Source organism: Diorhabda carinulata, chromosome 5 (genome assembly GCF_026250575.1).
Source record: "Diorhabda carinulata isolate Delta chromosome 5, icDioCari1.1, whole genome shotgun sequence".
NCBI lineage: Eukaryota > Metazoa > Arthropoda > Insecta > Coleoptera > Chrysomelidae > Diorhabda > Diorhabda carinulata.
In genome coordinates this window covers 31,338,145-31,350,251 of record NC_079464.1, presented here as the reverse complement: position 1 = coordinate 31,350,251, position 12,107 = coordinate 31,338,145, and the positions used below count along the sequence as shown (strand labels likewise).

General features: G+C 30.0%; 1 protein-coding gene across 5 annotated transcripts in view; it reads right to left on the bottom strand.

The window, feature by feature from the left end:
- LOC130893781 (uncharacterized) overlaps positions 1-12,107 on the bottom strand; it is a 67,073-nt gene that overhangs the window by 2,629 nt on the left and 52,337 nt on the right. For all 5 annotated transcript variants that reach the window (XM_057800151.1, XM_057800147.1, XM_057800148.1 and 2 more), the window contains one exon: positions 9,457-9,614. In XM_057800151.1, coding sequence (XP_057656134.1) covers positions 9,457-9,614 — 158 coding nt within the window. The remainder of the gene's footprint in view (positions 1-9,456; positions 9,615-12,107) is intronic.

Below are 12,107 nucleotides of genomic sequence, written 5' to 3'. Positions count from 1 at the left end.
CGCGCAGAGCACGTATACGAACCCCGAATGTATTTATCTTGCTAAAGATTAATCCACTGGAAATCCCGCACGTAAACATAATCAATCGAAGTTTTCTTCTAACCTAAAAGTTGATTAATCTTCTTCTTTTTTATTATGACGTTTTAGAACATAGTATATGAAGCGAACCGTTAAATTTATCGATATTGAGAGAAGAATAGTTGACGAGTTTACGTTCCCGAACATCAACGTTGATGGATATCTGCCAAATTGGAATATGGTTCGGAAAATGAGGCGGCGACTAATAATTCTACGTAACTATGTCAAAGGAAAATGGAGAGGGAGGAAAATTTACCGATTCGTATTCTATTTTCGCGATTGTTTTGCGACGGGAAACCAATAACCGATTTTATAACTGGCGCTGTCCCTTATCAGCAATCAAACTCTATCTATACAGGGTGTCCCGCGACGTAGTAGTCGTCCAAGTCGAAGAAATCGACTGTAACTTTGTTATTTTATATAGTACACCCTGTATATTAATACATTTTTGAAATCTACGTAAAATTTCAGTATACTTTTGTCTGAAAACTTTTTTCGAAAAATTCATATTTTTTGAGTTATTAATTTTTTTGTAAAAAATTTAACCCTTGCAGAGTCTTATAAATTATTTTTTTACCCTTAAAGATATGAAAAGGGTTTCTATTCGGTTTTTTTTAGCAAGGTAAGACGTATTTGAATCTATGTTGAAAAATTTTTCATTTCATACAGGGTGTGTATAAAAAGTGTTCAAAATTTAACTTCATAAATATCAATTTTCTTTATTTTTTATATAGAACACCCTGTATATTAATACATTTTTGAAATCTACGTAAAATTTTAGTATACTTTTGTCTGAAAACTTTTTTCGAAATATTCATATTTTTTGAGTTATTAATTTTTTTGTAAAAATTTTAACCCTTGCAGAGTCTTATGAATTATTTTTTTACCCTTAAAGATATGAAAATGGTTTCTGTTCGGTTTTTTTTAGCAAGGTCAGACGTATATGAATCTATGTTGAAAAATTTTTCATTTCATACAGGGTGTGTATAAAAAGTGTTCAAAATTTAACTTCATAAATATCAATTTTCTTTATTTTTTATATAGAACACCCTGTATATTAATACATTTTTGAAATCTACGTAAAATTTTAGTATACTTTTGTCTGAAAACTTTTTTCGAAATATTCATATTTTTTGAGTTATTAATTTTTTTGTAAAAATTTTAACCCTTGCAGAGTCTTATGAATTATTTTTTTACCCTTAAAGATATGAAAATGGTTTCTGTTCGGTTTTTTTAGCAAGGTCAGACGTATATGAATCTATGTTGAAAAATTTTTCATTTCATACAGGGTGTGTATAAAAAGTGTTCAAAATTTAACTTCATAAATATCAATTTTCTTTATTTTTTATATAGAACACCCTGTATATTAATACATTTTTGAAATCTACGTAAAATTTTAGTATACTTTTGTCTGAAAACTTTTTTTGAAAAAGTCATATTTTTTGAGTTATTAATTTTTTTGTAAAAAATTTAACAGTTGCACACCCTTATAAATTATTTTTTTACCCTTAAAGATATGAAAATGGTTTCTGTTCGGTTTTTTTTAGCAAGGTCAGACATATTTGAATCTATGTTGAAAAATTTTTCATTTCATACAGGGTGTGTATAAAAAGTGTTCAAAATTTAACTTCATAAATATCAATTTTCTTTATTTTTTATATAGAACACCCTGTATATTAATACATTTTTGAAATCTACGTAAAATTTTAGTATACTTTTGTCTGAAAACTTTTTTTGAAAAAGTCATATTTTTTGAGTTATTAATTTTTTTGTAAAAATTTTAACCCTTGCAGAGTCTTATGAATTATTTTTTTACCCTTAAAGATATGAAAATGGTTTCTATTCGGTTTTTTTTAGCAAGGTCAGACATATTTGAATCTATGTTGAAAAATTTTTCATTTCATACAGGGTGTGTATAAAAAGTGTTCAAAATTTAACTTCATAAATATCAATTTTCTTTATTTTGTATATAGAACACCCTGTATATTAATACATTTTTGAAATCTACGTAAAATTTTAGTATACTTTTGTCTGAAAACTTTTTTCGAAATATTCATATTTTTTGAGTTATTAATTTTTTTGTAAAAATTTTAACCCTTGCAGAGTCTTATGAATTATTTTTTTACCCTTAAAGATATGAAAATGGTTTCTATTCGGTTTTTTTTAGCAAGGTCAGACATATTTGAATCTATGTTGAAAAATTTTTCATTTCATACAGGGTGTGTATAAAAAGTGTTCAAAATTTAACTTCATAAATATCAATTTTCTTTATTTTTTATATAGAACACCCTGTATATTAATACATTTTTGAAATCTACGTAAAATTTTAGTATACTTTTGTCTGAAAACTTTTTTTGAAAAAGTCATATTTTTTGAGTTATTAATTTTTTTGTAAAAAATTTAACAGTTGCACACCCTTATAAATTATTTTTTTACCCTTAAAGATATGAAAATGGTTTCTGTTCGGTTTTTTTTAGCAAGGTCAGACGTATATGAATCTATGTTGAAAAATTTTACATTTTATACAGGGTGTGTATAAAAAGTGTTCGAAATTTAACTTCATAAATATCCAATTTCTTCATTTTTTTAAATAGAACCACCCGGTTTTTTCTATTTTAATACATTCGGGGGTAAAAAATAAGACAAATTCATGTATACTTTCCTATATCTAAACCTCACCGTTATCCAGATAATAAAAGATTTCTGTAAATTGTTAGAGATGCAGGTGTGGATTAAATTTTATTTTGACCCCTTGATACAAGCACTAAGAAATAAAAAAGTATTTTTCTTTATTTTGTCAAGGTCTATCAAAAAATCAAATCAAACTTTATTTACTAATCTTATTACAACTTTTAGTCGGTTCCGAGATATTTAAATTTTGATATTTATGAAGTTAAACTTTGAACACTTTTTATATACTCCCTGTATAAAATGTAAAATTTTTCAATATAGATTCAAATACTTCTGACCTTACTTGAAATAAACGAACAAAAACAATTTTAGTATCTTTAAGGGTATTCGCGTAAAAAAATAATTTATAAGGGTCTGCAAGGGTTAAATTTTTTACAAAAAAATTAATAACTCAGAAAGTATGAGTTTTTCGAAAAATATTTTTAAACAAAAGTATACTAAAATTTCACGTAGATTTCAAAGATGTATTAATATACAGGGTGTTCTATTTAAAAAAATAAAGAAATTTGATATTTATGAAGTAAAACTTTGAACACTGTTTATACACACCCTGTATAAAATGAAAAATTTTTCGACATAGATTCAAATACGTCTGACTTTACTCAAAGCAACCGAGTAAAAACTATTTTCATATCTTTAAAGGTATCCTGGTAAAAAAATAATTTATAAGGGTCAAATTTTTTACAAAAAAATTAATAACTCAAAAAGTATGAGTTTTTCGAAAAATATTTTCAAACAAAAGTATACTAAAATTTTACGTAGATTTCAAAAATGTATCAATATACAGGGTGTTCTATATAAAATAATAAAGTTACAGTCGACTTCCGGTAGAACCGGAAGTCGGCCATCTTTGAAAAAATTCTAGTTAAAAAGATCGTATCCGAAAACCCAAAAATATAAATTTTCATGATTTTATTATAAGTATTTTCCCATATACAGATAGTTTTAAGAGTTTTAAATCGTCGTGGGACATCCTGTATATACGTATGCACATGTGGCTATTTTGAATTATTTATTAGTTCGGTAGATATAACTGCCGCATAAAATGCACTCGAAAATTATCGTTTGAATTACTGCACCGAATTTAGTCCGTCGTTTTGTTTATTTCGATTCGAAGATAATAATTATCCTACCAACCGCGCCATGCTGTCACCGCAAATTGATACAAGTTCGATTTACGAGGCGTATCCTCCAATTTCCCTCTCATACAAATAATTGTCGTTCGCTATCGATTTAACCGATAACATCGAGGCTATTTTTGAACGACGTTTCGTCCAAGGTTTTCATCAAGAAAACCCACTAGGACCTAACAGAGACCGATCTGCTCCGAAGAGCTGATCAGGCAGCTGGGTTTGGACGGTTTAACGTCATTAGGTGAACCGTTAGGCTTCTGCAGGTGTGAATACTCATATAGTATTTGAAAACGTGGGGGAGAAAACAACATTCGTGATGTTCGGAAAGGAAAAAACCGTTCGTGAAAAACGATCGGATCTGGGACATGTCTTAGGACGAAATATTAAGTTTTGGATGCAATTGGGAATCTATCCAATGGTCAAACGGCTCTAATATCAATGGATTCCTGATTACACTGAAATGGAAATGGAAGGAAATTATAAAGCTATAGACACGATATTTATAGGACCTGAATCCTTTTAACTTTTTCATATCAGCTACAGAACAATAGAAAATGGAAAAAAGATGGATAAAGGTAAAACCAATTACTGAGACAAGCCAGATTTTAAAAAAAATACAGATTCATACGATAAATAATGATTCGTTTCTCCAAAAAGTCAGTTTCAAAACATAAATAACGGTTTGTTCGGCAAAAAAGACAGCTTTCTAAGACAAAGGACAATCCGTTTATAAGAAAAGACATTTTCCAAACACTAAAAACGGTTTTTTAGACAAAAAAGACAATACCCAAAGCCAAATGTCCTTTATTTTGTTAGAAGACTGTTTTATAAGACAATTGATGGTTTGTTCGGCAAAAAAGACAGATTTCTAAGACAAAGGACAATCCGTTTATAAGAAAAGACATTTTCCAAACACTAAAAACGGTTTTTTTAGACAAAAAAGACAATACCCAAAGCCAAATGTCCTTTATTTTGTCAAAAGACAGTTTTCTAAGACAATTGATGGTTTGTTCGGCAAAAAATACAGATTTATAAGACAAAGGACAATCCGTTTATAAGAAAAGACATTTTCCAAACACTAAAAACGGTTTTTTTAGACAAAAAAGACAATACCCAAAGCCAAATGTCCTTTATTTTGTCAAAAGACAGTTTTCTAAGACAATTGATGGTTTGTTCGGCAAAAAATACAGATTTATAAGACAAAGGACAATCCGTTTACAAGAAAAGACATTTTCCAAACACTAAAAACGGTTTTTTAGACAAAAAAGACAATACCCAAAGCCAAATGTCCTTTATTTTGTTAGAAGACAGTTTTATAAGACAATTGATGGTTTGTTCGGCAAAAAAGACAGATTTCTAAGACAAAGGACAATCCGTTTATAAGAAAAGACATTTTCCAAACACTAAAAACGGTTTTTTATACAAAAAAGACAATACCCAAAGCCAAATGTCCTTTATTTTGTTAGAAGACTGTTTTATAAGACAATTGATGGTTTGTTCGGCAAAAAAGACAGATTTCTAAGACAAAGGACAATCCGTTTATAAGAAAAGACATTTTCCAAACACTAAAAACGGTTTTTTTAGACAAAAAAGACAATACCCAAAGCCAAATGTCCTTTATTTTGTCAAAAGACAGTTTTCTAAGACAATTGATGGTTTGTTCGGCAAAAAATACAGATTTATAAGACAAAGGACAATCCGTTTACAAGAAAAGACATTTTCCAAACACTAAAAACGGTTTTTTAGACAAAAAAGACAATACCCAAAGCCAAATGTCCTTTATTTTGTTAGAAGACAGTTTTATAAGACAATTGATGGTTTGTTCGGCAAAAAAGACAGATTTCTAAGACAAAGGACAATCCGTTTATAAGAAAAGACATTTTCCAAACACTAAAAACGGTTTTTTAGACAAAAAAGACAATACCCAAAGCCAAATGTCCTTTATTTTGTTAGAAGACTGTTTTATAAGACAATTGATGGTTTGTTCGGCAAAAAAGACAGATTTCTAAGACAAAGGACAATCCGTTTACAAGAAAAGACATTTTCCAAACACTAAAAACGGTTTTTTAGACAAAAAAGACAATACCCAAAGCCAAATGTCCTTTATTTTGTTAGAAGACTGTTTTATAAGACAATTGATGGTTTGTTCGGCAAAAAAGACAGATTTCTAAGACAAAGGACAATCCGTTTATAAGAAAAGACATTTTCCAAACACTAAAAACGGTTTTTTTAGACAAAAAAGACAATACCCAAAGCCAAATGTCCTTTATTTTGTTAGAAGACAGTTTTATAAGACAATTGATGGTTTGTTCGGCAAAAAAGACAGATTTCTAAGACAAAGGACAATCCGTTTATAAAAAAAAACTGTTCCCAAACACTAATAACGGTTTGTTTGACAAAAAAGACAGTACCCAAATCCAAATGTCCTTTATTTTGTCAAAAGACAGTTTTCTAAGACAATTGATGGTTTGTTCGGCAAAAAAGACAGATTTCTAAGACAAAGGACAATCCGTTTATAAAAAAAAAACTGTTCCCAAACACTAATAACGGTTTGTTTGACAAAAAAGACAGTACCCAAATCCAAATGTCCTTTATTTTGTCAAAAGACAATTGATGGTTTGTTCGGCAAAAAAGACAGATTTCTAAGACAAAGGACAATCGGTTTATAAGAAAAGACATTTTCCAAACACTAAAAACGGTTTTTTTAGACAAAAAAGACAATACCCAAAGCCAAATGTCCTTTATTTTGTTAGAAGACAGTTTTCTAAGACAATTGATGGTTTGTTCGGCAAAAAAGACAGATTTCTAAGACAAAGGACAATCCGTTTATAAAAAAAAACTGTTCCCAAACACTAATAACGGTTTGTTTGACAAAAAAGACAGTACCCAAATCCAAATGTCCTTTATTTTGTCAAAAGACAGTTTTCTAAGACAATTGATGGTTTGTTCGGCAAAAAAGACAGATTTCTAAGACAAAGGACAATCCGTTTATAAGAAAAGACATTTTCCAAACACTAAAAACGGTTTTTTAGACAAAAAAGACAATACCCAAAACCAAATGTCCTTTATTTTGTTAGAAGACTGTTTTATAAGACAATTGATGGTTTGTTCGGCAAAAAAGACAGATTTCTAAGACAAAGGACAATCCATTTATAAGAAAAGACAGTTTCCAAACACTAATAACGGTTTGTTGGACAAAAAAGACAATACCCAAAGCCAAATGTCCTTTATTTTGTTAGAAGACTGTTTTATAAGACAATTGATGGTTTGTTCGGCAAAAAAGACAGATTTCTAAGACAAAGGACAATCCATTTATAAGAAAAGACAGTTTCCAAACACTAATAACGGTTTGTTGGACAAAAAAGACAATACCCAAATCCAAATGTCCTTTATTTTGTCAAAAGACAGTTTTCTAAGACAATTGATGGTTTGTTCGGCAAAAAAGACAGATTTCTAAGACAAAGGACAATCCGTTTATAAAAAAAAACTGTTCCCAAACATTAATAACGGTTTGTTTGACAAAAAAGACAGTACCCAAATCCAAATGTCCTTTATTTTGTCAAAAGACAGTTTTCTAAGACAATTGATGGTTTGTTCGGCAAAAAAGACAGATTTCTAAGACAAAGGACAATCCGTTTATAAAAAAAAAACTGTTCCCAAACACTAATAACGGTTTGTTTGACAAAAAAGACAGTACCCAAATCCAAATGTCCTTTATTTTGTCAAAAGACAGTTTTCTAAGACAATTGATGGTTTGTTCGGCAAAAAAGACAGATTTCTAAGACAAAGGACAATCCGTTTATAAGAAAAGACATTTTCCAAACACTAAAAACGGTTTTTTTAGACAAAAAAGACAATACCCAAAGCCAAATGTCCTTTATTTTGTTAGAAAACAGTTTTCTAAGACAATTGATGGTTTGTTCGGCAAAAAAGACAGATTTCTAAGACAAAGGACAATCCGTTTATAAGAAAAGACATTTTCCAAACACTAAAAACGGTTTTTTTAGACAAAAAAGACAATACCCAAATCCAAATGTCCTTTATTTTGTCAAAAGACAGTTTTCTAAGACAATTGATGGTTTGTTCGGCAAAAAAGACAGATTTCTAAGACAAAGGACAATCCGTTTATAAGAAAAGACATTTTCCAAACACTAAAAACGGTTTTTTTAGACAAAAAAGACAATACCCAAAGCCAAATGTCCTTTATTTTGTTAGAAAACAGTTTTTTAAGACAATTGATGGTTTGTTCGGCAAAAAAGACAGATTTCTAAGACAAAGGACAATCCGTTTATAAAAAAAAAACTGTTTACAAACACTAATAACGGTTTGTTTGACAAAAAAGACAGTACCCAAATCCAAATGTCCTTTATTTTGTCAAAAGACAGTTTTCTAAGACAATTGATGGTTTGTTCGGCAAAAAAGACAGATTTCTAAGACAAAGGACAATCCGTTTATAAAAAAAAAACTGTTCCCAAACACTAATAACGGTTTGTTTGACAAAAAAGACAGTACCCAAATCCAAATGTCCTTTATTTTGTCAAAAGACAGTTTTCTAAGACAATTGATGGTTTGTTCGGCAAAAAAGACAGATTTCTAAGACAAAGGACAATCCATTTATAAGAAAAGACGGGTTCCAAACACTGATAACAATGCATTCATAACAATAGAAAATAAAAAAGAAGATAAATAAAAGCAAAACCAATTACTGAGACATGTAACAGAAGTTTAGATCAACTTGGTTGCAGCTACAGCTAGACTGTTGCTTGGAAGACGAAACCTCTATCCACAAATTCCCCCCATGAAACTCCAGAGTACTACACCTGAAAGGGGATGATCAGCTGTAAAATATGAGGGTGAATTGGCAAGTGATTGTGCATTTTTTCGCGTTGTAAAGTATCGAGCCTTTAACTAATTCTGAACGTGGAGCTCCGGATCTTTCTGAAATTGGAGACGCGTGGAATCGGATTCATATAAATTGTTTTAGAGGTGGACGAGTTTGGTTTTCCAACCGGGTGGATCTTTTTTTTTAAATAAAGCGGCAATACGCAAAATCGATTGTTTTTCAATTCAACATCCTGTATATTCCCCGATTTTTATATTTCTTCAATAATTTTTGTTCTATTGACACTGTTGAATGCTTTATCATGATTTATAAAGCGGAGATTTATTTTTAGCGTTCTGTCTTCATTTTTTTTTCACTTAAACGGCTGTCACTTCAATTTGACACATTGTCATTTGAAAGTTGGTACTTCGTAAACGTCATACGAAGCAGCGCCATCTGTGTGTGAGTCACACGACTTATTAAATGATGTAATACGTCAAAATCGTTGGTTTCAAAAGCCCTTTTTGATTTATATAATCGAAAATTAGACACGAGAGACTGAAAACCACAACAAGTATCGAATTTACTTCATTCTATGACCGCTGAAATAATTGAAATTATAACGATAAAGTTCGGCGTTGCCACGTCCTCTTTATAGTCTTGAATGTTGATGAAAAATATTTTCGTTTGAATGTTTTGAACGATGGTGTATAAATAAAAAAAGTTGCTCACCGGTTCGTCGTTGAGGAACCACGTGACGTTTGGCGAAAGGTTATTGCCAGGTCCCCAAGGGGCGAAGCACCCGGCTTTGATGATTTTTCCGATTTCGATTTTCATGGTGGATTCGGGGGGTTCTTCGATTATAATTTTAGGATTACTTCTGGGCGGATCTGTAACAAAACGGACAATTGTTCCACGTGGGAGTGTAATTTAGAGTCGATGTCATCGGTGAAGTGATTAAAAAAACAAAAAACAATTTAGATTATAAATCGAGTTGTTTAAATGGAAAAAGGCAAACCTATATGTTATTAATGACCCGTCCTCGTATAAAAAATATACATGTAAAAATGTGAAAAAGGTCGAATTACGGAAAAAGACAGTTAGCAAAGACATATGAGTGTTGGTTTGTGAAAAAACACGGCTACCAATGACACTTCAAGGTTTTTTTCACTAATGACGTTTTGTTTATATAAAAAAGACAGTTTCTAAAGCCAAGTGACAGTTTTTTCTCAAAAATGACAGTTCCTTAGAGCAAATAACAGCTTGTTTTTCAAAAAAGACAATACCAAAAGCAAAAAGTCCTTTATTTTGTTAGAAGACAGATTTCTAAGACAATTGATGGTTTGTTCTTGGAAAAAGACAGATTTCAAAGACAAAGAACAAACAATTTATCAAAAAAGACAGTTTCTAAAGCCAAATGACAGTTTTTGTTTCAGAAAAGACAGTTTTCAAAGAAAAAAAGCCTTTATTTTGTTAGAAGACAGATTTCTAAGACAATTGATGGTTTATTCGTAAAAAAAGACAGATTTCAAAGACAAAGAACAAACAATTTATCGAAAAAGACAGTTTCTAAAGCCAAATGACAGTTTTTGTTTCAGAAATGACAGTTTTCAAAGAAAAAAAGCCTTTATTTTGTTAGAAGACAGATTTCTAAGACAATTGATGGTTTGTTCGTAAAAAAAGACAGATTTCAAAGACAAAGAACAAACAATTTATCAAAAAAGACAGTTTCTAAAGCCAAATGACAGTTTTTGTTTCAGAAAAGACAGTTTTCAAAGCAAAAAAGCCTTTATTTTGTTAGAAGACAGATTTCAAAGACAATTGATGGTTTGTTCGTGAAAAAATACAGATTTCAAAGACAAAGAACAAACAATTTATCGAAAAAGACAGTTTCTAAAGCCAAATGACAGTTTTTGTTTCAGAAAAGACAGTTTTCAAAGCAAAAAAGCCTTTATTTTGTTAGAAGACAGATTTCTAAGACAATTGATGGTTTGTTCGTAAAAAAAGACAGATTTCAAAGACAAAGAACAAACAATTTATCGAAAAAGACAGTTTCTAAAGCCAAATGACAGTTTTTGTTTCAGAAAAGACAGTTTTCAAAGCAAAAAAGCCTTTATTTTGTTAGAAGACAGATTTCAAAGACAATTGATGGTTTGTTCGTGAAAAAATACAGATTTCAAAGACAAAGAACAAACAATTTATCGAAAAAGACAGTTTCTAAAGCCAAATGACAGTTTTTGTTTCAGAAATGACAGTTTTCAAAGAAAAAAAGCCTTTATTTTGTTAGAAGACAGATTTCTAAGACAATTGATGGTTTGTTCTTGGAAAAAGACAGATTCCAAAGACAAAGAACAAACAATTTATCAAAAAAGACAGTTTCTAAAGCCAAATGACAGTTTTTGTTTCAGAAAAGACAGTTTTCAAAGAAAAAAAGCCTTTATTTTGTTAGAAGACAGATTTCTAAGACAATTGATGGTTTGTTCGTAAAAAAAGACAGATTTCAAAGACAAAGAACAAACAATTTATCGAAAAAGACAGTTTCTAAAGCCAAATGACAGTTTTTGTTTCAGAAAAGACAGTTTTCAAAGCAAAAAAGCCTTTATTTTGTTAGAAGACAGATTTCTAAGACAATTGATGGTTTGTTCGTGAAAAAATACAGATTTCAAAGACAAAGAACAAACAATTTATTGAAAAAGACAGTTTCTAAAGCCAAATGACAGTTTTTGTTTCAGAAATGACAGTTTTCAAAGAAAAAAAGCCTTTATTTTGTTAGAAGACAGATTTCTAAGACAATTGATGGTTTGTTCTTGGAAAAAGACAGATTTCAAAGACAAAGAACAAACAATTTATCAAAAAAGACAGTTTCTAAAGCCAAATGACAGTTTTTGTTTCAGAAAAGACAGTTTTCAAAGAAAAAAAGCCTTTATTTTGTTAGAAGACAGATTTCTAAGACAATTGATGGTTTGTTCGTAAAAAAAGACAGATTTCAAAGACAAAGAACAAACAATTTATCGAAAAAGACAGTTTCTAAAGCCAAATGACAGTTTTTGTTTCAGAAAAGACAGTTTTCAAAGCAAAAAAGCCTTTATTTTGTTAGAAGACAGATTTCAAAGACAATTGATGGTTTGTTCGTGAAAAAATACAGATTTCAAAGACAAAGAACAAACAATTTATCGAAAAAGACAGTTTCTAAAGCCAAATGACAGTTTTTGTTTCAGAAATGACAGTTTTCAAAGAAAAAAAGCCTTTATTTTGTTAGAAGACAGATTTCTAAGACAATTGATGGTTTGTTCTTGGAAAAAGACAGATTTCAAAGACAAAGAACAAACAATTTATCAAAAAAGACAGTTTCTAAAGCCAAATGACAGTTTTTGTTTCAGAAA